General features: G+C 45.7%; 3 protein-coding genes across 4 annotated transcripts in view; all 3 read right to left on the reverse strand.

Moving 5' to 3' along the window:
- The window catches only part of LOC308580808 (zinc finger protein RFP-like), a 38,552-nt gene extending 22,656 nt beyond the window's left edge, over positions 1 to 15,896 (reverse strand). The window contains exons 1-7 of one of the 2 annotated variants that reach the window (XM_081182998.1): positions 15,184 to 15,789; positions 14,516 to 14,611; positions 13,494 to 13,724; positions 12,454 to 12,476; positions 10,955 to 11,076; positions 8,961 to 8,993; positions 3,419 to 7,340 (exon numbers count right to left, since the gene is read on the reverse strand). In XM_081182998.1, coding sequence (XP_081039124.1) covers positions 6,832 to 7,340; positions 8,961 to 8,993; positions 10,955 to 11,076; positions 12,454 to 12,476; positions 13,494 to 13,724; positions 14,516 to 14,611; positions 15,184 to 15,615 — 1,446 coding nt within the window. In that variant the 5' untranslated portion in view covers positions 15,616 to 15,789 and the 3' untranslated portion in view covers positions 3,419 to 6,831. Of the gene's footprint in view, positions 1 to 3,418; positions 7,341 to 8,960; positions 8,994 to 10,954; positions 11,077 to 12,453; positions 12,477 to 13,493; positions 13,725 to 14,515; positions 14,612 to 15,183 lie in introns of those variants that run through there. The other variant, XM_081182996.1, reaches the window with a different exon arrangement.
- LOC308580797 (zinc finger protein RFP-like) overlaps positions 1 to 27,523 on the reverse strand; it is a 69,599-nt gene that overhangs the window by 24,409 nt on the left and 17,667 nt on the right. The gene's annotated exons all lie outside the window — the stretch shown is intronic.
- The window catches only part of LOC308580818 (zinc finger protein RFP-like), a 39,924-nt gene continuing 29,665 nt past the window's right edge, over positions 17,265 to 27,523 (reverse strand). Inside the window, exons 5-7 of the mRNA XM_081183011.1 lie at positions 22,286 to 22,407; positions 21,899 to 21,931; positions 17,265 to 19,488 (exon numbers count right to left, since the gene is read on the reverse strand). Coding sequence (XP_081039137.1) covers positions 18,980 to 19,488; positions 21,899 to 21,931; positions 22,286 to 22,407 — 664 coding nt within the window. The 3' untranslated portion in view covers positions 17,265 to 18,979. The remainder of the gene's footprint in view (positions 19,489 to 21,898; positions 21,932 to 22,285; positions 22,408 to 27,523) is intronic.

Consider the following 27,523-nt stretch of genomic DNA (forward strand, 5'->3'; position numbering starts at 1 on the left):
GGGTGTATGTGGCAGCAAAGTTGGCATCTGGGTTTATTGCAGGCTCTGGTGCCAGTGTCTGTGTTAAGTCTAGTTGTAGTATTATTGTGGGTTAGGAGTTGTTTAAGATTGGGTGGCTGTCTGTAGGCAATGAAAGGTCTTCCTCCCAGAGCTTGAGAAAGAGAACTGTCATTGTCCAGGAGAGGTTGTAGATCTCTGATGATGCGTTGTACTGTTTTAACTTGGGAGCTGTATGTGATGACTAGAGGTGTTCTGTTATTTTCTTTTTTGGGTCTGTCTTGCAGCAAGTTCTCTCTGGGTATCAGTCTGGCTCTGTTGATCTGTTGTCTAACTTCATCTGCTGGGTATTTTAGTTCTAAAAAGGTTTGCTGTAGATCTCTTAGGTGAGAGTCTCTGTCTGTAGAATTGGAACAGATGCGGCTGTAACGTAGTGCCTGGCTATATACAATAGACTGTTTGGTATGTTTGGGATGGTAGCTAGAGGCATGTAGATATGTTTGTTGGTCAGTTGGTTTATGGTATAAGGTGGTGTCTATGCGCCCATCCTGTATTTTTATAGTAGTGTCCAAAAAATGTATTTCTTGCATAGATTGATTCATTGTAAGGTTGATTGTGGGGTGAAAATCATTAAATTTCTGGTGAAAGGTGTCCAGGGTCTGGTGGCAAGGTTTGGTGGCAAACTCTACCCACAACAACTTCAAATTCGGTGATGACCTGTTCCTTCAGATCAGCGGCACAGCAATGGGCACCCGCATGGCCCCACAGTATGCCAACATCTTCATGGCAGATTTAGAACAACATTTCCTGAACTCCTACCCACTCAAACCTCTCTTGTACCTGCGATACATTGACGATATTTTTATCATCTGGACACATGGTCAACAGACCCTGGACACCTTTCACCAGAAATTTAATGACTATGGCAGACCAACATGGCTACCTATCTGTAACCAGCATCAGGTAGTTAGGGAAACATGAATATCAACTACTCAAACATCAACCACCATCACCTGTGTAAAAGTTATCTGTAACCTTATCTCCGACACCTCCTCTCTTGACATTTCTGTGACACACATGACGGGGCAGGGAAGGAGAGAGGGACACCTGAGGAGGGAAATTATAAATATGTGTTTATCCTTTTGTTCAGGGTTCTTGCCTATCTTGCATAAGTGGGTCAAGACCCTGCTGCAGCAAGAAAAAAGAAGAAAAAAGAAAGAAAAGACCCTGCTGCAGCAGAAGATAAAGATCGGGTGAAACTGCTGCTTTGCTCCGACTTGCCTTGATTGTTCTGTTTCCCTCCGGCCTACTGAAACTCCTACCTGGGCTCCTCGGACATTCCCATAAGGAAAAGGGACAAATCGTATTTGATTTGTCTTCTTCACTGGAAAGCTGTCTGTGGACAAACGCCAGCTCCCTTGGCCTGAAAGCGAGATGAGTGCCACAACCCCAGTCGCCTTTGACTGGACTTAACTGTCCAGGGGTCCTTTACCTTTACCTGTTACCTCATCCCCAATCAAGTCACGGATGAGAGGAACTTTATTCACAGCCAACCTGGCATTAACCACCAGTCAGGGCTGGCTGATAGGATATTGGTTCCTCAGGTTGGAGGGAGTGCTGGAACATGGCACCTTCACCACCTACCTCTGCTGTGGGCCCTTGATCCTTTCTTCCCTGTCTCCCACACCATACTTCCCTTTGAACAGGGCAGGAGATCCGTGGAGTTGGAGATGTCCAGTCCGGAGCGGAAGGGCCGAGGTGTCAGAGGAGACACATTAAAAAGCTTTTGGGGGTGGGTATCCTCAAGCCCATAGGACGCGGGTGGCGCTGTGGGTTAAACCACAGACCCTAGGGTTTGCTGATCAGAAGGTCGGCGGTTCAAATCCCCACGACGGGGTGAGCTCCCGTTGCTCGGTCCCTGCTCCTGCCAACCTAGCAGTTTGAAAGCACACAGAGCAAGTAGATAAATAGGTACCGCTCCGGCGGGAAGGTAAACGGCGTTTCCGTGCGCTGCTCTGGTTCGCCAGAAGCGGCTTAGTCATGCTGGCCACATGACCCAGAAGCTGTACGCCAGCTCCCTCAGCCAGTAAAGCGAGATGAGCGCCACAACCCCCGTCGTCCGCGACTGGACCTAACAGTCAGGGGTCCCTTGACCTTTATCCTCAGGCCCACAGACTGCCTTTATGTTTTGCTTGTATTCATTAAGCCTGTATTAATGATTATGAAGTAATTATAACTGTTACCTGCACAGACCAAGCGGCAGCAGTTGGCCAGGTCAGAGGGGAGTCATTTCTGGTGCTGCCAGAGCACAGCATCCTGCTCAATGAAACCTCCTGGCGCAGAGGCAGTCTACCTCTGAATCAGCTGAAGTTGTGGAGGCGAGCAGGAAAGGGCTTTTGGTCTCAAACCTTTCGTCTCACCAACTTTAAAAGGATGTGTAAGTTAGTGTCCAAAATCATATGATGTGCTGTATGAACAAGTCCTTTCTCTCTAGGCAATCATCAAAACCCGTGAGCTAATCCTTTTTGTCTACAAAATAAAATGCACTCCTATGTCTACTTAAGAGTAAGTTCAAAGGGACTTATCCCAGGGCACAGGGCTATAGGCTTGATTTCTTGTTTGTGCCATAGAGCTCAGAAGAGATTAGAAAGATGTGCTGCCTTCACTTCCTCTTCCGACTTGAGAATTGCCATTTGGAAGACCATGATAAAAATGTTGAATGAAAACGCCTCTGCCAATTTGTTGCCCCATCTGTTTGGCACTGGTTGCAATGCTTCTGTTGAAAATGGGGTGGGGAGCTATTATAATTGGCATTCTTTTCATCCCCCCTTCACTTTGCCCACAACTGACTGTATTTTAAAAAATAGGGTGTCAATAGGGTAGCTGCTCTCTCGCTGAAATGGCAGGTACGGCTGAGGCTCACTGCTCTCCTGGTTGTGGGATTCCCACAAATAAAGGGATGGGCAGACTTCCGACTTGGGGGATTTGCTTTCATTTTTAATCAGAATGCTGAGATCAAGAAATGGATCCAGGTGCAAAATAAGAGTTTATGCAGGGAAGCCCCTGAAATCAGCCACTCAAACTGGATCAACTCCTCCTGCAGACATTCACGGTAAACACAAGAAGGTCTGAATATGAGCTTCCACATACAGGAACTTTGCAGGAAGGGCTGTCAAGCAAATCTCTGAAGGGACCCTTGCTAAGATTTCAAATTCTGAGTGCCCAGACTTGGGGTGACAAGGCCCAGGTTCAAATCCCTTTTGACCATAAACTTTAATGTGTTTCCTTTTTTCTAAGTCTCTCAGTTCAGCCTCTTCTACCGCACAGGGTTTCTCTGATATCACCCTCTTAAAATCCCTGGAGAAGTGTCATGGGGAATGGATGGGGCCATTATACTGTTGAGTTCGAAACAACATAGGAACAATGAGAAGGACAATCTTTAATAAAATCAAACATGCTAGCACATGAAACATATCCACAAATTCTTCCAGTTATACAAAAGGATAAGAAGAGGTGATGAGGAGAAGGCCTTAGATCAGACACTCCAAAACTCAGCCCTCCAGATGTTTTGGGACTACAACTCCCACCATCCTGACCACTAGGTCCTGTTAGCTAGGGATGATGGAAGTTGTAGTCCCAAAACATCTGGGGGGCTGAGTTTGGGGGTGCCTGCCTTAGATAATATCTTGTAGAACTTTATGAAAAAATCTATAGAAATAATAGGGCTCGGGGAAAACTTTAAGAGGGGCATTGAGGCAATATATTGAAACCAGAGAGCCAAACTGATCCTTAATATTGAAATAATGGAAGATTTAAAGATAAGTAAAGGGAGCAGGCAAGGCTGTCCTCTTTCACCTTTAGTATTTATTGTGAACGCAATAAGGTAAGATCAAAATATAAAAAGTATAACAGTGGGAAAGGAATCACATAAGATGAAGGCCTTTGCAGATGATCTGATCCTAACTACCAAAAATCCAGAAGAGAGTGTACCAAAAATAATATAAAGGATTCTTTAATTAGGAAAAGTGACAGGATTTAAACTAAACAAGAATAAAACCAATATGTTAGCAAAAATACATCAATGCAGGAAAAAGAAGAACTGCAGAAGATATCAGGATTAACAATAGTAAACCAAACTAAGTACTTGGGAATTTGGCCGACGATTAAAAACAGTAACCTATTCAAGGATAACTATATAAAAATATGGAAATAATTCAAGAGAGATTTGGAAATTTGTAGTTAAGATAAGTTAAGATTATCAATGTGTGGCAGGATATCAGTTGTGAAAATGAAAGTGTTGCCTAAAATGATGTTCTTATTTCAAATGATACCAATCATTGGAGGGGTGGGATTTAAATCTTGGCAAAAAGATCTATCAAAGTTTATTTGGCAGTATAAAAAAAAATTATTTGGCAGTATAAACTTTTAATAGATAAAAAAATAGGGGTGGATTGGCATTACCTGATTTAAATTTGTACAGTGGTACCTTGGGTTAGCCCCATTAGCTAAAGTGATGCTTCAGGTTAAGAACAGTTTCAGTTAAGAACGGACCTCCGGAACGAATTAAGTACTAAACCCGAGGTACCACTGTAGAGGGGACACTACTACATGTGTGGTGGACATGTGACAAAATTGGAAGCTTTTGGGACATGGTATACGAAGAGCTAAAGAAAATGTTTAAAGAAAACTTTGTTAAGAAAACAGAAGCTTTTTTATTGGGGATATTAGATACGAATATAGCCAGAGAAAATAAGAAAATATTCCTTTATGCTACTACAGCTGCGAAAACATTAATTGCTAAATATTGGAAAAAAGAAATAACACCAACAAGAAAAGAATGGCAAGATAAATTATTTGATTATATAGAATTGGCTAGAATGACAGATGCAATTAGGGGGCAGCCCAAACAAAAATTTCAAAAAGAATGGGGAAAATACAGGGATTACCTTAAAAAGCAGTGCCCTCAAATAAAAAAATAAAAACAAAAATAAAGATGGGTAAAAAATATACAAAAAGGAGGAGACAATTTATCAAAAATGAAAATGCAACTGTGCTGAGGATGAAGGAAGTCAACTGAAAGAAAATAATTGAAATATAAAAAGGTAAAGGTAAGGTAAGGGACCCCTGGATGGTTAAGTCCAGTCAAAGGCAAGTATGGGGTTGCAGCACTCATCTTCCTTTCAGGCCGGGAGAGACAGCATTTGTCCACAGACAGCTTTCCGGGTCATGGGGCTAGCATGACTAAACCGCTTCTGGAGCAATAGTTTATTATTTGTATTGTATGAGTTTTTGTATGCTATGCTGATATTGCTTATTCTTTTCACTAGTATTCTTATCTTTTATCTTTTAATGTCTTTTTACCTTGTCTTTTACTACTTTTATGTTTAGTTGTATGAATGTGTGTGCCTGTGCTGCAAAATTTTACACACACACACACACACACACAGTGGTACCTCTGGTTAAGAACTTAATTCATTCTGGAGGTCTGTTCTTAACCTGAAACCGTTCTTAACCTGAAGCACCACTTTAGCTAATGGGGCCTCCTGCTGCCGCCACACGATTTCTGTTCTCATCCTGAAGGAAAGTTCTTAACCCAAGGTACTATTTCTGGGTTAGCGGAGTCTGTAACCTGAAGCATCTGTAACCTGAGGTACCACTGTATAAACAAAAAAAGAAGAGGTGATCTCTAAAAATACAAATAAGTATCTGACTGTTCACTACAAAGCACCTTGGAGAATATAATTGTATACATGGGAATTTACGGGGGGAAAACCCACTCCCCAAAATCCTCTAGATTGTCACTGTTCTCTCCTCAGAACTTCTGACAGAAGCTCTTCACTGTTCAGAGGGGATTTTGTTACATCAAGGCCCAAAACCTGTGGGGGGATTATGTTTCTGGGGTCAGAATGCAAAAGCAATATTGGATAAGTGAGGAAGACCCCCGAAAATGCCCCCCAAGCAACCATCCCTACGTGTCCGAAGCCAGAGATCTTGAGAGCTTTATGCAACCTTTGTAGAGGCCAGTAAGCAAGGTGGACTTAGAAACCCTTTCTCCCACTGCCAAAGCGCCCCCCCCCCAATTGCCTTCTGGGCTTTGGAGACTCTTGTGAGATCTCACAGTCCCTTCCAAGAGGTTTTCCCATCTCTCACCCTCTTTCTATTTATTTATTTGTTTGTTTGTTTAGACAAAGTGCTCCAGGCTGTGATCACACAAGTAAGTTGTGCATTCTGGACTGACTAGCAAACAGGTCTCTGATTTTGCTATATTGCCACATAAGCTTCCCTGAGTAGCAGCAAAAGAAAAAAGAAAAAAAGGGGGGATTTTGGAACTTCCATTCATGGTCAGTGGAGGTTTTGGGGGAGGAAAGGGAATCTGAGAAAGGGATTGAGGCTGAGGAAGGTTTTAAGTGATGCCCGTGCATAATTCTGGTTTTATTCATAAAAGATGATGGTATTGTCTCTAGAAAACTCAAGTTGGAGGTTGGAGAGAGAACGTCAAAACAGGAATATTGCGGGGGGGGGGGTGTTGCTGTTGTTTCCTAAATTATTTTCTTGCTTCTTTTCCCCTTTGCACCACCTGCACTGACAGAAGTAGCCGATTCCCAAGGGAGAGAGAACAGGCAAGTTTGGGGACTGACAGGGGACCCAGTCAATCAGTGTCATTCACAAAACTGGCCTGGGAAGGGAGAGTTGTATCATGATTGACACAAGGGATGGCCAATCACCGTTCTGAAAATATGGTTTCTCCTGAAGTGCCTGTCAGCTCAGTCCTGAAGAGGAGACTCAATATGTCATGATGGCCATGAATATATGCTTGTCTGTCTGCACCTTCAGTCAAGAGAGTCTCAGGTTCGCTTTCTCGCTCACATAAAAGTAGGGCTGGAGGGTCTCTTCTGAAAAGCAGGCTGCCAGGAATGTGCAGAGGAGGGCTGCTGTGTCTGCATCGTAAAAGGACACCCGTCCCCCTTCACAGTTCAGGGCCACTCGGATCCTCTTGGGCTCCTCACTTGGAACAGGGTCCTCATGGGGGAAGCATACCTGGTACACACCATCCCACTTCCCCAAACCCCAGATCCCTTCCGTAGTATTAAAATACAAAACACCCTTCCTCTTCACAGACTTTCTGGCCACCCCCACCCCCCACCCCTCCTCTCTTCCCACAGTGACCTCCCAGAAATGTCTGCCTGATGTAAAACCCTCAAATCCCAGCACAAAGCCATGTGTGTCAAATCTCTCAGGGTTGTTCAGCAGGCGTCTACGCACTTCTCCATCTCTCACACTCTTTCGATCCTCAGACAGGATGAGGCGGGGATGTGCTGTGTCTGGATCCAAAGTTACGTTTTCTGTGGGGGCAGATGAGGAAAGAGAAGAGAAACGACGTCAACGGGGAAGCTGACTCTGTTTTAGGTACAGGACAGAAATAGCATCCGCTCTGAAATGAACAGGGTCTCCATGGCTCTGCATTCAAGACAGGTTCTTAATGATTCTTGAAATATTTGCAGTTCTTTCAAGTGTTTGAAGTACTTAACACACATTCTCTACATAGAACCCTTGCAACTTCCCTGTAAGTTCCAAGGATGAAGAGTCTACCACCTTCTGAGGGACTCCCTTCCATGTTCTGCAGTGTGATGCAGGAGTCCCTGGGAGATGTTTGGGCCTATGGTTTGTTTCCCCCAGGCAAACTATGAGCAGTTAGCTAAGAACAAATTTAATTTTATCTTGCAGTTTGGTTAGAGCAATGCAGAAAATTGATGGTTCTATTACATCGTTGATATGAATGGCTTTCTTTTCCTATGAATTGTGTTAATCGTTAATGCATTCACACACACACACACACACACACACACACACACACACACACTTGTCACCTTCAATGCAAAGACCCCACCCTGGCTCCCCAGACCTGATTTGGCTATATAATTCATCTTTTTCTTCACTGTTCCTCACATTTATGGAAAAGGGGGGGAGTGGAAGCATCAGGAGAAACCAATTTAAAAATTGGTCAGGCTGGTGGACATTAGAAAGAAGATCTGCTCTGCAGTCCTCCCTACCCCTGCCACGTTACGGAAAGTAATCAAGTGATTTCTTTTTAAAAACACACTTTTGCACTTTGGAAATTATGTGGGATGTTGGATGTTGCCAGTGCTGCTATTAGTTTTTTGTTTTGTTAAATGTAATGTGTTTTTCTAGTTTATTGTATTGATTAACTTTTATGTATTTTACTCAGTGTTTTCTAAAAGAATCCCAGAATATGATTTTAAAGGTAAATAAGAGTTTCCTTTATGCTGCCATTTTTACATCTTTTCCAGCTCTTATGATTCCTTTTCTGTGATGTCCAGAATCAGGCCAAACTGGACTTCTATCTTCCCATTGAGCCTTTTCCCCCAGTCTGTGCTGTAATTCTGCCCTGCTCTTTTAGGTTTACTCAAGTTTCTCTTGTTTTAGCAGAGAAGCCATGTCTCCCCTCCAATACAAGACCCCCATCTTGCAGGGACGCTGAACCACTGGAGTTCACACTCAGGCAGCCCCCAGCTCCCTCCACTGACACCAGAACCCATTCACCTTCTCGCCCCCCAAAGGTTGTTGCAGCCATTTTCTGAGCTATTTGTGCTCATGCATTTCCCACTCTTACACCTTTCTCTTACATAAAAAGGGTGGGGATCCTGTATGGCTCAAAGGGATATTTCCCCCTCATGTGCCGGGAGCCTTTGGCTTCACACCACCCCTGTGTCTTATGGAGATTTGGCACAGAAAAGCCAGGCATCCTGGGCTGGGGGCTTCCTAAGAGTCTGCAGGATCAGGCCATGAGCCCCTGTAGCCCAGCAAGCTGCTCTCACAGAACAGATGCCTCTGGGAAATAAGGGGAAATACGGCATGGACGGAAGAGGTGCGGTGGCCTGGTCTTTTGAGAAGTAGATCCCATCTCTCCCGAATTAGTGTCTGTGCTTGACCCGGAAATGTACCTTTTCGCAGCTGAAGTCCATATTCCACAGTGTCTGGGAGAGAAAAGGGAACAGAGATTTAGCAACACACCATCATTCAGACAACAAACCTGGAATGAACAATATGAGCTCATGAGATTGTAGCCAGGTGTTGTGGACTACAAGTCCCATCATCCCTAACCACTGGTCACGCCGGCTGGAGATTATGGGAGTTGAAGTTAAAACTATTTGAAGGTCTCCATACTGGCTATCCCTGCATAACCAGGGCAGGGGTGATATCAAAGGTCAGTCCTGCCCAAATCTTGGGAGGAGGAGCAGGACCCCCAGAAGATCTCCCCATCAACAAGATCCAGACACCCCTGTTCGAGGACGGGAGGCCTCAATCCCAGTCCCCTCTGCTCCTGGCTGGCTTTTTGATGGCTCCCCTCCTTCCCTCCTTACATCAATCTCAGGGCCAAAGGAACAGGAGAAATGCCCGAAAAGTGAGGTGTGTGAAAGCACCCAAAGCCTTGCTGAGAGATGGGAAGAGGTCAAGGACAACTTTTTACAGACACTCACCACTTGAGGGAGGCTTACATTCCTGAAGATTGTGCATAAAGGCAAATTGTGCAAAGTCAGAATGACCCCCGGAATCATCCCTGCCATCAGAGATCTCAAAACGGTCCCTTGAGATCTCGCAGGAGCCTCTCAGAACCAAGTAAGGTCTTAAAAGCGATTTGCACGGTGGCCAAACCCTTCATGGCAAGAGCTTTCAAGCCCTTTACCTTGCTGACTGGAATCTGGGAGGCTCCCCCAAGATCTCGCAGGAGCTTCCAGAGCCCAGCAAGAAGGGTTTATCCTCCTCTTTCAATTGCCTAAATAAAATCAGTTGTGAGTCATCTACATAGCAAAGTGTGGTTTCTAGATATTGAAAGAGAATAAATAAATAAGCCTTCTATTTTCCAGGCATGGCTAATATTCCGTATGACCTGGGGCCTGTCATGAACACTTCTAAACATCCAGTACAAAGTACTTTCAGCCCTTCTTTAAGGTAAAGGTAAAGGGACCCCTGACCATTAGGTCCAGTCGTAGCCGACTCTGGGGTTGCAGTTCTCATCTCGCTTTATTGGCTGAGGGAGCCGGCGTACAGCAGCAAAGTAATGCTTTTCCCTGGCTTGGGCTTAGGATATTTCCGTTCCACCTTAAAAGGGAGCAGGCTTTGTGAGTCACAGAGTCTGCGTATTTCCTGTTCACAGGAAGTTTATGTTTTGTCTCTTGCTTTCGTTTCTCTCTCTGTGTCTGAGACACTGAAGCAGGCAGTCATGTTTTTTCTTTGTTCTGACCAACGCTGAATAAACTTGTAAATATGCTCTCCTGAGTGCGTCTTTCGCTGTGCGAACTCTGCTGATAGAGCGTGCAAGAGCTCTGGAATGTGGGAAACTATTTCTGGGGCTCGTGTCGCCAATTGCTGATACTGTATCTACGGGAGATTGATGGATCGTCCGGAGGCGACGTGGAGTCATGATGGGCTTTATCTCCCTGGCAGTATCCCAACAGTCATGTGGCCAGAATGACTAAGCCACTTCTGGCGAACCAGAGCAGCACATGGAAACGCCGTTTACCTTGCCGCCAGAGCGGTAGCTATTTATCTACTTGCACTTTGACGTGCTTTCGAACTGCTAGGTTGGCAGGAGCAGGGACTGAGCAACGGGAGCTCACCCCATTGCGGGGATTTGAACTTCCAACCTTCTGATCAGCAAGCCCTAGGCTCTGTGGTTTAACCCACAGCGCCACCCGCGTCCCCTTCAGCCCTTCTTTACTACCTCTGAATTTCTTCATGACTCCCTTTACCATCCCCTTTCAATTGCCTAAGGAAAATCAGTTGTGAGTCATCTACATAGGAAAGTGTGACTTCTAGATATTGAAAAGAATAAATAAACAAACATTCCATTTTCCTAGCACTGCTAATGAGCTGGAGTCTTTCATGAACAATTTTAAATATCCAGTACAAAATATTTTCAACCCATCTTTACTACCTCTGAATTTCTTCATGACTCCCTCCAGGAAGGGATTTATATCTTTGAAGTCCCAGATCCTCCACTTCAGGGCAGGAGGAAAAGCCACAGGAGGATTCTTTAATTTCTCCTTCTCCTGAGACCTGGGAGGAGAAGAACAAAGTCAAGCCACCATCCTTCCAATGCAGGTGTCTCATCCTGATTATAAAGGCACCATGGAAATATCATGAAGACTTGGGAGCAGAGTTCTTCCTATGGCAAAAAGGAGCATCTGGCTGACGTGTGGATCTAGAAAGCATCTAAGAAGTTGAAGGAAAACCGAAATACACCTGCTTTTGAATTTTGAATGAAAGATATGAATAGGAGATTGAAGATAAAGAAGCTGATGTATACCCATTATTATTTTTTTAAGAAAAGTGAACCATACTGGGTCCTTATGCAGAGATTTTAGGACTACACCAGTTTTAGTGAAGCATTTCAAGTGATTAATGAGGAAAACAAAATAGATCTGGTATGTGCATTTCTGAAATATAAGGAAGTTCAGAATGCTTTAGAATGGCTTTTGCAATTAACATTATAAATGTATTTTAGCACAATGGTTATATTTTAAAAATGGAGAAAATCTTAGAAATTAAAGCAGTATTTTCTAAACATGCAAGATTTTCAAAATTCTTTAATTTTTGAACATGTTGTAGGGTGTTTGAGGGAGAAGGCTCTCAGCGGCTGCTCTTCACGATGGCTGAGTCAAAGGCAGTGGTGCCTCTGAACTCCAGTTGCTGAAACCACCGGAGCAGAGTGTCCTCTGGGGCTCAGATCCTGCCCACTGTTTCTCACTGGCTTCTGGTTAATCATTGTGAAAACAGGATGCTGGACTAGATAGACCACTGGCCTGATCCAGCAGGGCCCTTTCTCACCTTCTTATGGCTGAGGAAGAAACTGCAGGAGCCTGAAATACACTGAATATTTAAGGGTAAGTTATAGTGAAGATATTTACAAGCACCTTTGGGGTGTCCCCCTTTTTTGTATCAGTTGCAGAGTAAATGAATCCATCACAGAAATGGACCTTCAGAAATATGCAATGGGAACGGCTTCCTGTCTGTGATTGTAGCAACAAACAACCACAAAAATGTGTCTCTACTTTTGTCTGTGATTTTGTGAAATGGACGGTGGAGTCCTAAGCTATCTCTGGAAGGAGGAACTGGAGAATGAGTTTCTCACTTGTTAAACAGGAACTTTCCCAATACAGTGGTACCTCGGGTTAAGTACTTAATTCGTTCTGGAGGTCCATCCTTAACCTGAAACTGTTCTTAACCTGAAGCACCACTTTAGTTAATGGGCCTCCTGCTGCAGCTGCGCCACCAGAGCCCAATTTCTGTTCTCATCCTGAAGCAAAGTTCTTAACCTGAGGTACTATTTCTGAGTTAGCGGAGTCTGTAACCTGAAGCATATGTAACCTGAAGTGCATGTAACCCGAGGTACCACTGTACATTATCTTCAAGCAGTAGATTTCCAACACTTACCTCTGCAAGAAGCTTCTGATATCCTGGAAAGAAGGAAAGAAAAAGTTATCAGTGGAGCCATTTCTCCACAGAGTGCTGCGGTCAGTTATAAATACTAAGCACCTGAAGTGGAGAGAGGTTAGCCAAGCACAAAACAAAAGACCCCCAATAAAATACACAGCGCCATATAATTTTGGAATAACCATCAGATGGCAAAAGTCAGCCATTCCAGTGATGACGAATAAAAGGTCCCTTTCTTCTCTTTTGACCAAGTCACCCAAACACCTGAGAGATTCAATCCCACCTCCCTGATCTGCCATTTTGCCCTGCAGCGCATGCTGGTTCCGTGTTCACATGCGGTTCACTGTTATGTACATCCCACACTCAATCATATTCTATGAACCACCCTGAGACTTGTGGGTATTGGGTGGTACACAAACTTATTTTAATAATAATGATAATAATAATGATAATGATGATGATGATGATGATGATGATAATAGGTCACCCCCTCTCTGGCTGGACCCAAGACAGCATCTGAATGAAAAGATGTTGCAGTGCCAATTTGGAATGCCTGTGTTGGAGACAGTATTGGTTGTTTTCAACTACCTTTTACTCAGACACACTGAAATGAATGAACCTAAGATAGTCTACTCTGAGTAAAGGTTAATTGAATACAGAGTTCTATTGGCTTGTGGGCTTCCCAGAGACCTCTGGTTGGCGAATGCAAGAACAGGAAGCAGGACAGAAAGGGCCTGTGGTTTGATGTAGTAAAAATATTGGGGGGTGGGCAGGTAAGCTCCGCCCCACATAATCAATCACAAGATGCAGTACACACACCCCATTTCAATAGAAATGCCCATTATTGGTGGCAGGGGGGGGGCTGGCCCCCTCAAATATTTTATTGGGCAGTCTAAGGGACCTTGGCCCCTCGGAGTTAGCTGCTATGTCATGTACTGCTTGTTTCTCTGACAACAGTATTTTTATGTGGGGAAGGACTAAGAAATGCCTATAGTCTGAAGCATCACACTCCACCCTCTCGCATCAGGATGAGGCCTCACCTGCAGGAGTTCACTCGCTGGTTCCTGAAGCTTCTCCTCCATCTCCCGGATGAGGCTGTCAAGAGAGGAGAGTTCCCTGGAGAGTCTGGCCAGCTGCTCCTCCCTTTGGGCTGCAATCTCCTTCTCCACTTCTGCCATCTGGGCCAGAATACGTTTCTCCTGTTCTTCCAGAAACTGGTGCAGTCGCCTGAACTCAGCCACCATCTTTTCCCTCTCTGCACCTGTTTGTTTCTGCAGCAAGGAGATTGAAAGAAGAGAACAGTGGGCCAATATCAGGCATCTAGTCTGCTCTTGCAGGATAAAGAGGCCAGTTATCCCAATTCCCTTGGAAGGCCACTTCTGACATATTCAGCAGAGAAAGAGCTTAGTAAAAACTTACAACCCCACCCCCTCCTTTAAATGGTCTTTCAGGCTCTGTGGGAGATCAGACCATTCAAAAAATAAACCTCTTTCTGTATTTCATATTTATTTTCCCAGATTTTGATTTTGTTTGCTTCTGCACCAGCAAAAAGAGAAAGAGGAGGAGAAAACCTGGCCAATATTAGGCATAATGCTGCAGGATGAAGAGACCAGTTATTAGAATTCACTTGGAAGGGCATGTCTGCCATTTTAGAGAGATCACTCCAGCAGGAAAAGAGTTTCGTAAAAATTTACAAGCCCACCCCATCCTCCTTCAAATGGTCTTCCATGCCCTGTGTGTGATCAGACTGTTCAAAAATACTGTAAACTTCTTTCTGTATTCCATCTTCATTTTTCCCCAGATATTATACTACAGTATTACCTCCGGGTTGCGGATGGGATCCATTCCGGAGCTCCAGTTGGATCTCGAAGTTTCAGCAACTGGAGGTGCCTGTTCTGCGCATGTGCGTGATAGATCGCTTCTGCGCATGCGCGCAGTGAAACCCAGAAAAATACTTCTGGGTTTGCCATGTTCCCATCCTGAAGTTTACATTACCAGAGGGTTGTGTAACGCGAGGTACTACTGCATAACATTTTTCACCTTAAATAAAAATAATGCTTACAAGCAGGTCTTGGCTTTCCTTTTCTGTGCCCGCTTTAAATTCCAGAATTTTCTCTCTCTCCTTCTTCACATTGTCTAGGCAGCTGCTTATCTGTCCCTGAAAAGAAAAGAAAATCAAACTTTGGTTGTTGTTTTTCTTTGTTGGAGTTTTAGTATTCATAATAACAGGAAAGTTGAATCAGATGCTTGCTCCCTGCCCCAAAGACTGTGGTCTTTGCCTTCGTCATCCTGGGAGCCTGTGGCGCAATGGGTCAGTGTGTCTGGCTGTTAACCAGAAGGTTGGTGGTTCGAGCCCAACCAGGGACGGCTGTGGGCAGAATTCCTGCGTTGCGGGGGGTTGGACTAGATGGCCCTCAGGGCCCCTTCCAACTCCACCATTCTGTGATTCTATCCCTGCCACCTCCATTGCTCCTCCCTCCAGCCCTTTCCTAAGGAAGCTGCTTTCAGAGGATGAACTGGGGGTGAGTTTCTCCTGCAGGGGGACATTGGGGGCACTGTAATCCCCAGAACGGTAAAAATAAATTGAACAGAGTTTCAGAAGTTTACTGACAAGAGACTCTTTGTCTGCAGGAGGGGGAGAATATATTAAAACATTGCCCTGCAAAACCCCCTTCTCTGTAGCTATTTCGCCCTCATCAAACCCAAAGGAAATCCAGAGAGATTTCTCACCTTGTACTCCTGGGACGCCTCCTCCAGAAGAATCGCCTCGTGGCTTTTGTGCTCCTTGGACGCAATACACACGACACAGATGGGGCTTTCGTCCTCCTTGCAGAAGAGCTTCAGGGGCTCCTGGTGCTTCTCGCAGATCTTCCCCTTTCCTTCGGCCCCCTTTCCCCCATGAAGACGGAGTTTCCCGAGTGTAAGTTTTTCCAAAACATTTGCCAGCGGCCGATTGGGGATGAGGTTCCTGTGCTGAATGATTTCCCTGCACTGAGGGCAGGAAGCCTCTCCCTCGGATTCCCCCCAGCACTGGATCAGGCAGGATCGGCAGAAGTTGTGCCCGCACTCCGGGATGATCACCGGATCCCTGAAACACTCCAGGCAGATGGGGCAAGTGGCTTCCTCGCAGAGATCCTGCACGGGACCCCCAGAAGCAGCCATGGCTGCAGCCTCGCCCGGAAGAGAGAGCTGGTTTCGTTTTCTCTCTTTTGCGTCTGCAAATGGGCGTGTTTCCTTTCCAGGAAATTCAGGTGCTATAGCTCGAGATCACTGCTGCCCGAAGAGTTGGGTTAAATGGGAGACAGAGTCTTCCCGCCATGGGAATTTATATTTTTTAAAAGGAAGGGTATAATTCCTGGCTGCCGATTTAAGGAGCCGTTTTCCAAGGAGAAGTGGAGGAAGCGAGGTTTTTTTTATGAGCTTCATGTCAGCCTCACTCATTCGAAAGCCAGTGAATGAATTTGAATCTGAAGCCCCTCCCACCCTTAGTAGCAACCCATGCGTAAAAAGCAGGAAAGTCCAGCATGAACAGAATTTACACTGATCTCTAAATAGGCATGAGGGTGGTGGGTGGGGTGGAATCCGGAACTCCTGAGTTCTCTGGAGGCCAAGAGGGAAGCTGGACATCTCTTCCAACATTTATTGCGCGCGGGCACCCGGCTCCCTTTGCTTTACGAACGAATGGCGCTTTCGCAGGGGAGGTTTGGGCGTGAGAGAATCCAGGGCCGACGGCTTACGTGGCTGGAGCTAATGTCAACATGAGTGAAGGGTGCGACGTGGCACAAAGTCCCGGCCCCACGCCCTGGTCGATCCTGCCGCCAGGTTAAGCCACTAGTCCTCTGGGAGGATACCAAGCGGCGTCGAGGCACCGCCGCCCCCTAGCGACCGGGTATGGAAACGCGGAGTGTGTGTGTTAAACAGCACCCTTTCCCCGCTCCATGGAGAGGTTTCAGCTCTGAAGTTGTTGCTTTCGGAGCCCCTTTCCCGCTGTAAGACACAAAAGTTCAGACTCCAAGGAGCATCGCAGCCGGAGCCCAACCCTCCCCTGTGATGCACATTCCCACGGGACCATTGGACACCAATCCACAGCCCCTGAGAACATGGGATGGAGGCTAGGGGGTTTCGGAAGAGATTAAGAAAACAATCTGCCTTCACTTCCTCTTCCCATTTGAGGAGTGGGACTCTGTCAGAAATGTTCCTGTCATGTCCCCTCTCCTTGGCCGTTGGCCCTGTTCCCGGTTCTTCAGTTGTCTGGCTGCCATGGCAGATAAGGCTGAGTCTCACTCACCCAAAGGACTTGGAATGCATGCAGAAGTTGCGGAGACAAACATCAGAAAACAGTTTAATAAATCTCCCGCCACCCCTCTCCAAGGAGCCCCTGCAGTTCAATAAAAGCCTCCAGAATTCTCTCTTCAATCCCATTTTCATTGACATTTATTCTGGCAAAAGTGGGTAGTATTTCAAGTCCTGCTCAGAACAGACTCATTGAAGTCAATAAGCATGACTAACATTGGCTTATTCATTTAAATGGGCTTACTCTGAGTAGGACATACCTGAAACCAACCCAGAGGGTGTATAGGATTGCTAGCCATCCTAGCCCAGACGTTTCTCCCATGCATTTCAGCAGAATCCACCAGAATTCTCTCTTCTCCACCTTGCGTGTTTTGCTCCAGGAAACCTGCTGAATGGGGGAACTTGGTTCTCAAAGCCCCTTTTTCTCACAACCCAGCTGATGACGCAGGCACCCTCCTAAAATCCCTGGAGGAAGTGTCATGGGAAATGGATATTATACTGTTGAGTCTGAAACAACATAGGAGCAACAAGAAGTACAGTCTTTAATAGAATCAAACATATTAGCGCATGAAACATATCCCCAAATTCTTACAGGACCATTACACAAAAGGATAAGAAGAGGGGATCTCTAAAAATACAGGTAAGTATCTGACTGTTTGCTACAAAGCACCTTGGAGAAAATAATTGTATACAGTGGTACCTCGGGTTACAGACGCTTCAGGTTACAGACGCTTCAGGTTACAGACTCTGCTAACCCAGAAATATTACCTCCGGTTAAGAACTTTGCTTCAGGATGAGAACAGAAATCGTGCTGCGGCGGCAGCCGGAGGCCCCATTAGCTAAAGTGGTACCTCAGGTTAAGAATGGACCTCCAGAACAAATTAAGTTCTTAACCCGAGGTACCACTGTACATGGGAATCCCCCCCCCCATGCGAAATCCTCTAGATTGCCATTGTTCTTTCCTCAGAACTTCTGACAGAGGCTCTTCACTGTCAGAGGGGATTTTGTTGCATTGAGGCCTGAAACCTATGTGGGGGTTACATTCCTGGAGTCAGCATGCAAAGGCAATATTGCACAAGTCAGGAAGACCCTCAAAAATGCCCCCCACGCAATTAGCGTGGTGTAGTGCTTAAGAGCGGTGGACTCATAATCTGGTGAACCGGGTTTGCTTCCCCGCACCTCCACATGCAGCTGCTGGGTGACCTTGGGCCAGTCACACTTCTCTGAAGTCTCTCAGCCTCACTCACCTCACAGAGTGTTTGTTGTGGGGGAGGAAGGGAAAGGAGAATGTTAGCCGCTTTGAGACTCCTTAAGGGGAGAGATGGGGAGGATATCAAGTCCAAACCCCTCTTCTTCATCATCCCTACTTGTTCGAAGCCAGAGATCTTCAGAGCTTTATGTAACCTTTCTAGAGGCCGGGAAGCAAGGTGGACTTAGAAACTCTTCCCCCCACAGCCAAAGCCCCCCCCCCCCATTGATTTCTGGGCTCTGGAGTCTCTTGTGAGATCTCACACAGTCCCTTCCAAGAGCTTTTCCCGGACTCACCCTCTATTTACAAATTTGTGTTTTGACAAAGGGCTTCAGGCTGTGATCATGTAAGTTAAGTTGTGCTGAGTTTTGGACCGACTGCACCCAACTAGCAAACAGGTCTCTTTGGATATGGGGATTTTGCTGAATTGCCACCTAAGCTTCCCTGAGGAGTAGCAAAAAAAGGGATTTTTGAACTTCCATCTCCCTGGCCAGTGGAGGCTTTGGGAAAGGAAAAGGGAATCTGAGAGCAGGATTGAGGCTGAGGAAGGTTTTAAGTGATGCCAGTGCATAATTCTGATTTTATTTAGCAAAGATGATGGTATTATCTATAGAAATCTTAAGTCAGAATTGGAGGTTGGAGAAAGAACTACATTGAAACAGGAATGTGTGTGGGGTTGCTGCTGTTTCCTAAATCATTTTCTTGCTTCTTACCCCCTTTCCAACTCCTGCACTGAAAGAAGTACTCGATTCCCAACGGAGAGAAAACAGGCAAGTTTGGAGACTGACAGGGGACCCAGTCAATCAGTGTCATTTACAAAGTTGGCTCAAGAAGGGAGAGTTGCATCATGATTGACACAAGGGATGGCCAATCACCGTTCAGCAAATATGGTTTCTCCTTAAGTGCCTGTCAGCTCAGCCCTGAAGAGGAGACTGAATGTGCCATGATGGCAATGAATATACACTTGTCTGTCTGCACCTTCAGTCAAGAGAGTCTCAGGTTCCCTTTCTTGCTCACGAAAAAGTAGGGCTGGAGGGTCTCTCCTGAGAAGGGGGCTGCTGTATCTGCATGGAGAAGGGCTGCTGTATTAGCATCGTAAAAGGACACCTGTCCCCCTTCACAGTTCAGGGTCACTCGGATCCTCTTGGGCTCCTCACTTGGAACAGGGGCCTTACGGGGGGAGCAGAACTTGAGCTCACCATCCGACTTCCCCAAACCCCAGATCCCTTCTGTAGTATTAAAATACAAAACCCCCTTCCTCTTCACAGACTTTCTGGCTACCCCCACCCCCCACCCCTCCTCTCTTCCCACAATGACCTCCCAGAAATGTCTGCCTGATGTGAAACCCTCACACCCCAGAACACAGCAACATGTGTCAAATCTGTTAGGGTTGTCTGGCAGGTCTTGACGCACTCCTCCCTCTCTCACACTCTTTCGATCCTCAGACAGGGTGAGGAGGGGATGTGCTGTGTCTGGATCCAAAGTTACGTTTTCTGTGGGGGCAGATGAGGAAAGAGAAGAGAAACGACGTCAACTGGGAAGCTGACTTTTCTTTAGGTACATGACAGAAATAACATCCCCTCTGAAATGAACAGGGACTCCATGGCTCTGCATTGGAGACAGGGATGTCCATCAAGTTCTTAATGACTCTTGAAATATTTGCAGTTCTTTCAAGTACTTAACACACATTCTCTACATAGAACCCTTGCAAGTTCCCTGGAAGTTAAGTCAATATTAACTATGCCCATTTTTCAGATGGGAGGACTGAGGCTGAGAGACAGTGGCTTGTCTAAGGCCAAACCCACTGCAGAAGGGTTCATGGCAGAAGGGTCTTCTAGTCCAACCCACTGCAATACAGGAATCCCAACTAAAGTATTCATGACAGCCCCCCCCCCAACCTCTGCTTATAAACCTCCAAGGAGTCCACCACCTTCTGAGGGACTCCCTTCCATGTTCTGCAGTGTGATGCAGGAGTCCCTGGGAGATGTTTGGGCCTATGGTTTCTTTCCCCCAGGCAAACTATGAGCAGTCAGCCAAGAACAAATTTGATTATATCTTGCAGTTTAGTTAGAGCGATGCAGAAAATTGATAGTTCTATTACATCGTTGACATGAATGGCTTTCTTTTCCTATGAATTGTGTTAATCGTTAATGTATTTATTGTTGCAATCCTAAGATAAAGGGTCACACACCCACACACACACACACAAAACCACAAAAAAATTATCACCTTCAATGCAAAGACCCCATCCTGGCTCCCCAGACCTGATTTGGCTATATAACTCGTCTTTTTCTTCACTGTTCCTCACATTTATGGAAAAGGTGGGCAGTGGAAGCACAATGAGAAACCCATTTAAGAATTGGTCAGGCTGGTGGACATTAGAAAGAAGATCTGCTCTGCAGTCCTCTCACCCCCCCCCCCGTTATGTAATGTTAGTCAAGCGATTTCTTTTTAAAGACACACATTTGTACAGAGGCCTTTGGAAATTAAGTGGGATATTGGATGCTGCAAGTGCTGCTATTAGTAAAAAAAATATGTAAAATGTAATGGGTTTTTCTAATTTATTGTTGTATTGATTAGCCTTTATGTATTTTACTTACTGCTGTTTTCTAAAAGAATCCCAGAATATAATTTTAAAGATAAGTAGGAGTTTCCTTTATGCTGCCATCTACGGCACCTTTTCCAGCTCTTATGATTCCCGTTTTGTGGTGTCCAGGATCAGGCCAGACTAGACTTCTGTCTTCCCACTGAGCCTTTTCCCCTGGTCTGTGGTGCAATTCTGCCCTGCTCTTTTAAGTTTATTCAGGTTTCTCTAGTTTAAGCAGAGAAGCCATGTCTCCCCTCCAATACAAGACCCCCATCTTGCAGGGAAGCTGGACCCCTGGAGTTCACACTCAGGCAGCCCCCAGCTCCCTCCACTGACACCAGAACCCATTCACCTTCTCGCCCCCCCCCCCAAGGTTGTTGCAGCCATTTTCTGAGCTATTTGTGTTCATGCATTTCCCACTCTTACACCTTTCTCTTACATAAAAGGGGTGGGGATCTGGTATGGCTCAAAGGGATATTTCCCCCTCATGTGCCGGGAGCCTTTGACTTCACACCACCCCTGTGTCTTAGTGAGATTCAGCACAGAAAAGCCAGGCGTCCTGGGCTGTGGGCTTCCTAAGAGTCTGCAGGATCAGGCCAAGAGCCCCTCTAGCCCAGCAAGCTGCTCTCACGGAACAGATGCCTCTGGGAAATAAGGGGAAATAAGGCATGGATGGAAGAGCTGCAGTGGCCTGGTCTTTTGAGAAGCAGATCCCATCTCGGAAATGACTGGCAGAATCCGAGACCAGGGAGAAGAGTCGGTAGAAGAAGGTTGGAAGAAATTTAAAGACTATCTACAGAAACATTGTAGAATTAAAGAATGTTAGAAGGATGCTGAAATGAAGTTATGTGGTTTTAGCAGTAATGTTACAAAGGAGTATGTAAAAATGGATTGTTAACAGGTGAAAATGTAAAGTTACAATATACTAAGATAAATTATTAAGATAAAAACAAAGATGGAAAGGATTTGCTGAATTAACTAATTGAACTAGAACACAAAAAAGGGAGGTGTGAGGAGGTCAAGGAAAAAGCAAATGAAAGATAAGATGTGGAAAAATTGATTTGTTTTTAACTGTTTTATTTTTCTGCATTTTTTTGTATTTTGCATTTTTGTTTTATTTTATTTTACTTTTGTACTTCTTTGAAATTTTAATAAATATTATTAAAAAAAAAAGAGAAGCAGATCCCATCTCTCCCGAATTTTGCCTTGGAAAATGGCTGGGGAAACCCAGCCAGATGGGCAGGGTATAAATAATAAATTATTATTATTATTATTATTATTATTATTATTATTATTATTATTATTATTAAATGTACCTTTTTGCAGCTGAAGTCCACATTCCACAGTGTCTGGAAGAGAAAAGGGAACAGAGATTTAGCATCACACCATCAAAGAAAGAACAATATGAGCTCATGAGATTGTAGCCAGGTGTTGTGGACTACAAGTCCCATCATCCCAAACTACTGGCCACACCAGCTGGAGTGATTCCAGAGACCAGCAAGAAGGGTTTATCGTCCTCTTTCAATTGCATAAGTAAAATCAGTTGTGAATCATCTACATATTAAAGTGTGACTTCTAGATATTGAAAAAGTATAAACAAAAAAACCATTTTCCTTGCATGGCTAATATTCCGTATGATCTGGAGCCTGTCATGAACACTTCTAAACAGCCAGTATAAAATACTTTCAGCCCTTCTTTACTACCTCTGAATTGCTTCATGACTCCCTCCAGGAAGGGATTAATATCACAGAAGTCCCAGATCATCCACTTCAGCGCAGGAGGAAAAGCCACAGGAGGATCCTCTAAGTTCTCCTTCTCCTGAGACCTGGGAGGAGAAGAACAAAGTCAAACCACCATCCTTCCAACGCAAGGAGGTTTCAGACAAGGCAGGGGTCTCATCCTGATTATAAAGGCATGATGGATATATATCCTGAAGACTAGGGAGCAGGAGTTTCCTATGGCAAAAGGGAGCATCTAGATGATGTGTGGATTTAGAAAGCATCTAAGAAGTTGAAGAAAAACCAACACACACCCGCTTCCAAAATATGCTGAAGGGAATATAGGAATTTGAGACCATATATATCAGCTTCTTTACCTTCAAATTATTTTTTTTAGGAAAGTGAGCAACACTGGGTCCTTAGGTGGAGATTTTAGGACTACACCAGTTTTAGTGAAGCATTTCAAGTGATTAATGAGGAAAACATATTGATCTGGTATGTGCATTTCTGAAAAATAAGGAAATTCAGAATCCTTTAGAATGGTTTTTGCAATTAACATTATAAATGTATTTTAGCACAGTAGCTATATTTTAAAAATGGAGAAAATATTAGTAAATATTAGAAAGTAATATCTATAAAATATTAGAAAGTCTTAAGTTGTCTGGAGGACAAGACTCTCAGCAGCTACTATTCACAATGGCTGAGTCAAAGGCAGTGGTGCCTCTGAAACCACAGGAGGGGAGTGTCCTCTGGGGCTTGGATCCTGCTCACCATGGGTTTCCCACTGGCATCTGGTTAATCATTGTGAAAACAGGATGGTGGACTAGATCGGCCACTGGCCTGATCCAGCAGGGCCCTTTCTCACCTTCTTATGTCTGAGGAAGAACCTGCAGGAGCCTGAAATACACGGGATATTTAAAGGTAAGTTATAGTGAAGATATTTACAAGCCCCTTTGGGATGTCCCCCCTTTTTGTATCAATTGCAGAGTAAATGAATCCATTACAGAGAAAGGCCTTCAGATATATGCAATGGGAATGGCTTCCTGACTGTGAGTTTAGATGGGACCAATAGCTACCACAAAAATGTGTCCCTATTTTTGTCTGCCATTTTGTGAAATGGACGATGGAGTCCTACATTATCTCTGGAAGGAGGAAGTGGAGAGTGAGTTTCTCACCTGTTAAACAGGAAAATTAATAGCATCAGAATAAGGCAGGGGTTTCCCATCACTTACCTCTGCAAGAAGCTTCCGATATCCTGGATGGAAAGAAAGAAAGGAAGAAAGAAAGGGAGGGAGGGAGGATGTCAGTGGAGCCAGTTCTACTGTTGTTGTTTTTATCAATTTTGTATACAACCCTGTACCCGCACGTCTCTGGGTGGTTCACGAGATAAAATCACAGTATTAAAATATATACTTCATAATAAAAATAAAAACAAAAGCAACCAAATAATCCAAACTGTCTTCAGAGGCAGCCCCATGTACTACCACCAAGCTATGTACCCAATCCATCAGAGGAAGCATAACCCTATCAAAAGCAGCCCATCTCCCACCCATCCAGTCTTGGGGTCCTTCCACTAATAGCTCCTCAGTCTTATCTGTATTGAGCTGTAGTTTGTTGGCTCTCATCCAGTCCGTTATGGAGACAAGACAACGGTCCAGCACTTCCACTGCCTCACCTGAAGGTGTAAAGGAGAGTCACCAGCATATTGCTGACAACGGGCTCCAAACCTCTGCATGACTCCAATCAGTTATCAATACTAAGCAGCTGAGTTCCCCTTGCAGGGAAACAGAGGGGGGCAGAGTGCTGCTGGTTCTTTAGGCTTCCAGCCACCTCTGGTTGGCCAATGCAAGAACACGATGCTAAAGTGAAGAAGCCTGTGGCTTGATCTAGCAGCACCCCTTTTGTGACCCCAGGCCTTTCACCCTTCATGTACCAATTGTGTTTTTTTACAGCAGCTTCTTTGCGGGGGGTGGGGTGGGGGCTAAGAGATGTTATCCTCCTGCCTGTAGTCTGAAGCAGCACACTCCACCCTCTCACATCAGGATGAGGCCTCACCTGCAGGAGTTCACTCGCTGGTTCCTGAAGCTTCTCCTCCATCTCCCGGATGAGGCTGTCAAGAGAGGAGAGTTCCCTGGAGAGTCTGGCCAGGTGCTCCTCCCTTTGGGCTGCAATCTCCTTCTCCACTTCTGCCATCTGGGCCAGAATACGTTTCTCCTGTTCTTCCAGAAATTGGTGCAGTCGCCTGAACTCAGCCACCATCTTTTCCCTCTCTGCACCTGTTTGTTTCTGCAGCAAGGAGATTGAAAGAAGAGAAGAGTGGGCCAACATCAGGCATCTAGTCTGCTCTTGCAGGATGAGAAGGGCCAGGGGTCAGCAAACTTTTTCAGCAGGGTGCCATTCCACTGTCCCTCAGACATTGGGGGGGGGGGCAGACTATATTTTGAAAAAATATATATGAAGGAATTCCTATGCCTCACAAATAACCCAGAGATGCATTTTAAATAAAAGCACACATTCCACTCATGTAAAAACACGCTGATTCCTGGACCGTCCACGGGCCGGATTGAGAAGGTGATTGGGGTCTGATCCGGCCCCCGGGCCTTAGTTTGCCTACCCATGACTTATCCAAATTCCCCTGGAAGGGCGTGCCTGACATTTTAGAGGGATCACGCCAATATTTAGCAGGGAAGGAGCTTCATCAGCACAAGCCCCCCCCCCCTTAAATGGTCTTTCATGTTCTTTGGAGATAAGGTTGTTCAAAAACAAACCTCTTTCTGTATTCCATATTCTCCCCCCCCCCCCGATCTTGATTCTAGACTGTAGCATTTTTCACCTTAAAGTAACAATGGTGCTTACAAGCAGGTCTTGGCTTTCCTTTTCTGTGTTTGCTTTAAATACTAGTATTTTCTCTCTCTCCTTCCTCAGATTGTCTAGGCAGCTGCTGATCTGATCCTGAAAAGAAAACAAAATTCAAATTGGGCTGCATTATACATTAACAGGCAAGCTGAATCCTATGTTTGCTCCCTGCCCCACATCCCTGGGTCTTTTGCAGAGGTTCCCCTTTTTCATCCCAGACAAGGCAGAAATGGAACTGTCCTATATCAGAGCTGAGAAATATGTGAGTTTTTCTATTTCTCCCCCACACTGAGCACACCTCCAACATCTCCCCTCTCCTGTTTATTAAATTAATCCTATATGTTGTAATCTTTCGTCCCAGGGGAGTTACTGCAGCCTGCATTCAGGGGGTCATTGGGCACACTTGAAATCCCTCAAATAGAAAAAGAAATATTTAAGTTTCAGAAGTTTAGTTTTATCAGGCTGCACAAGATCTCTTGCTGGAGAATTCCTTTTGGGCAGCAAGTAGAGAGAATACATTACATCATCATCATCATCGCAAACCCCTCTTGTCTGCAGCTCTTCCACCCCCAAGAAAGACCCACTGCCTTTTCCCACCTTGTACTCCTGGGACGCCTCCTCTAGAGCAGTGTTTCCCAACCGGTGTTCCGCGGCACACTAGTGTGCCGTGAGACACCGGCTGGTGTGCCGTGGGAGGGAGGCGGGCGAGAGGCGGCGGCGGCGAGGATCCGCGTCGAGCCGGGGGCGGCTCCGCGGTGGTGGTGCCGAGCGGCGGGGCAGCGCGCGCAAAAGGGAGGAGCGCGAGACAGCGGAGGAGGAGGAGGCCGGCATGTCCGGGCAGCAGCAGCAACAGCAGCAGCAGCAACTCCCGGCGACGGCTCCTCCTCCGCCCGCTATCGCAGCCGCCGCCGCCTCAGCTGCCGCCGCCGCCTCAGCTGCCCTCGCTCTGCTGCCTCCTCCCACCCCGGCAAGGGGGAGGGAAAAAACGTTCACTTTTGTGCGTCCCTCCCGGCGTGACGCTGCGCGCTGACGTCACGGGGCGGGGCTTTAATGGTGGTGTGCCGCGAGATTTTTTTCCGGTAAGCAGGTGTGCCGTTGCCCAAAAACGTTTGGGAAACACTGCTCTAGAGGAACCACCTCGTGGCTTTTGTGCTCCTTGGATCTGTCACACACCATACAGATGGGGCTTTCGTCCTCCTTGCAGAACAGCTTCAGGGGCTCCTGGTGCTTCTCGCAGACCCTTCCTTTTCCTTCTCCCTCCTTTCCCTCTTTTCCCCCCAGATGGTTGAATTTCTTAATTATTTCTACAAAATTTGCCAGCTGTAGGTTTCGCCTGATGCTGCCTTGCTCAACGTTTTCCCTGCACTGAGGGCAGGAAGCCCCTCCCTCAGATTTCCCCCAATACTGGGTCAGGCAGGATCGGCAGAAGTTGTGCCCGCACTCCGGGATGATCACCGGATCCCTGAAATAATCCAGGCAAATGGAGCAAGTGGCTTCCTCGCTGAGATCGCGGACGGGACCCTCAAAAGCAGCCATGGCTGCTGCCTCGCCCGGAAGAGAGAGCTGGTTTCGTTTTCTCTCTTTTGCGTCTGTAATGGGCGTGTTCCCTTTCCAGGAAATTGAGATGCGATTACTCAGGATCTCTGCTGCCTTGGAGTTGGGTGGAGCTCCATATATATATAATTGAATGCTCATCCATGGTGGCTGCTCGTTTAAGGAACCATTTGCCTGCGAGAGCTGGTGAAGTTTGTTGTTTTTTTGTTGACTATCAGCATGTCAGCCTCAGACTACTTTGCAAGCTAATGAATGAATTTCCGCCCCGCCCCCTCCTTGCTCCATTGACATCTTCTTTCTAGTTAGTAGCCACCGCATACAGAGGATAAACAGCCCAGCCCTCCATCCTGGTGCCAGCTTTCAGCGAGTCCTTTTGACAAAATCGCCAGCGTCTGATAATGTGCAATAATAACCTCTGAACGAACTCTGCAAACGGCCTTTGCAAACAGCTCAGCTAAATGGTATCCAGATATTTGCCAATAACACCGCAGCGCAGCTATTAACATCGGGTGCTTTCAATTAGCCCCATTTTCTCAATGAATGAAGCCCTTTGTCAGTGAAATATCACTTTAGTCAGAGAGAACATGAACCAAACAAGTTCCTCTTTTGGGAAAGCTGCCTGGGGGAGGGACAAGAGGCGGGCTTCCTCTCCTGATTGACCTAACAGAAAGCCAATGAAAATGTGGCCAACCCCGCCTGCCGCTAAAGATCATGCAGAGGAGCAGGAGTCAAACTAGGGACTCCTCTGATTCACAGCTCAATATTTTGCCTTGCATCTCATCAAAGACCGTATTTGAAAGGTCAGGAAAAACT

This window comes from Podarcis bocagei, assembly GCF_964188305.1.
Source record: "Podarcis bocagei genome assembly, chromosome: 2".
In the NCBI taxonomy this organism is placed as follows: Eukaryota; Metazoa; Chordata; class Lepidosauria; order Squamata; family Lacertidae; genus Podarcis; species Podarcis bocagei.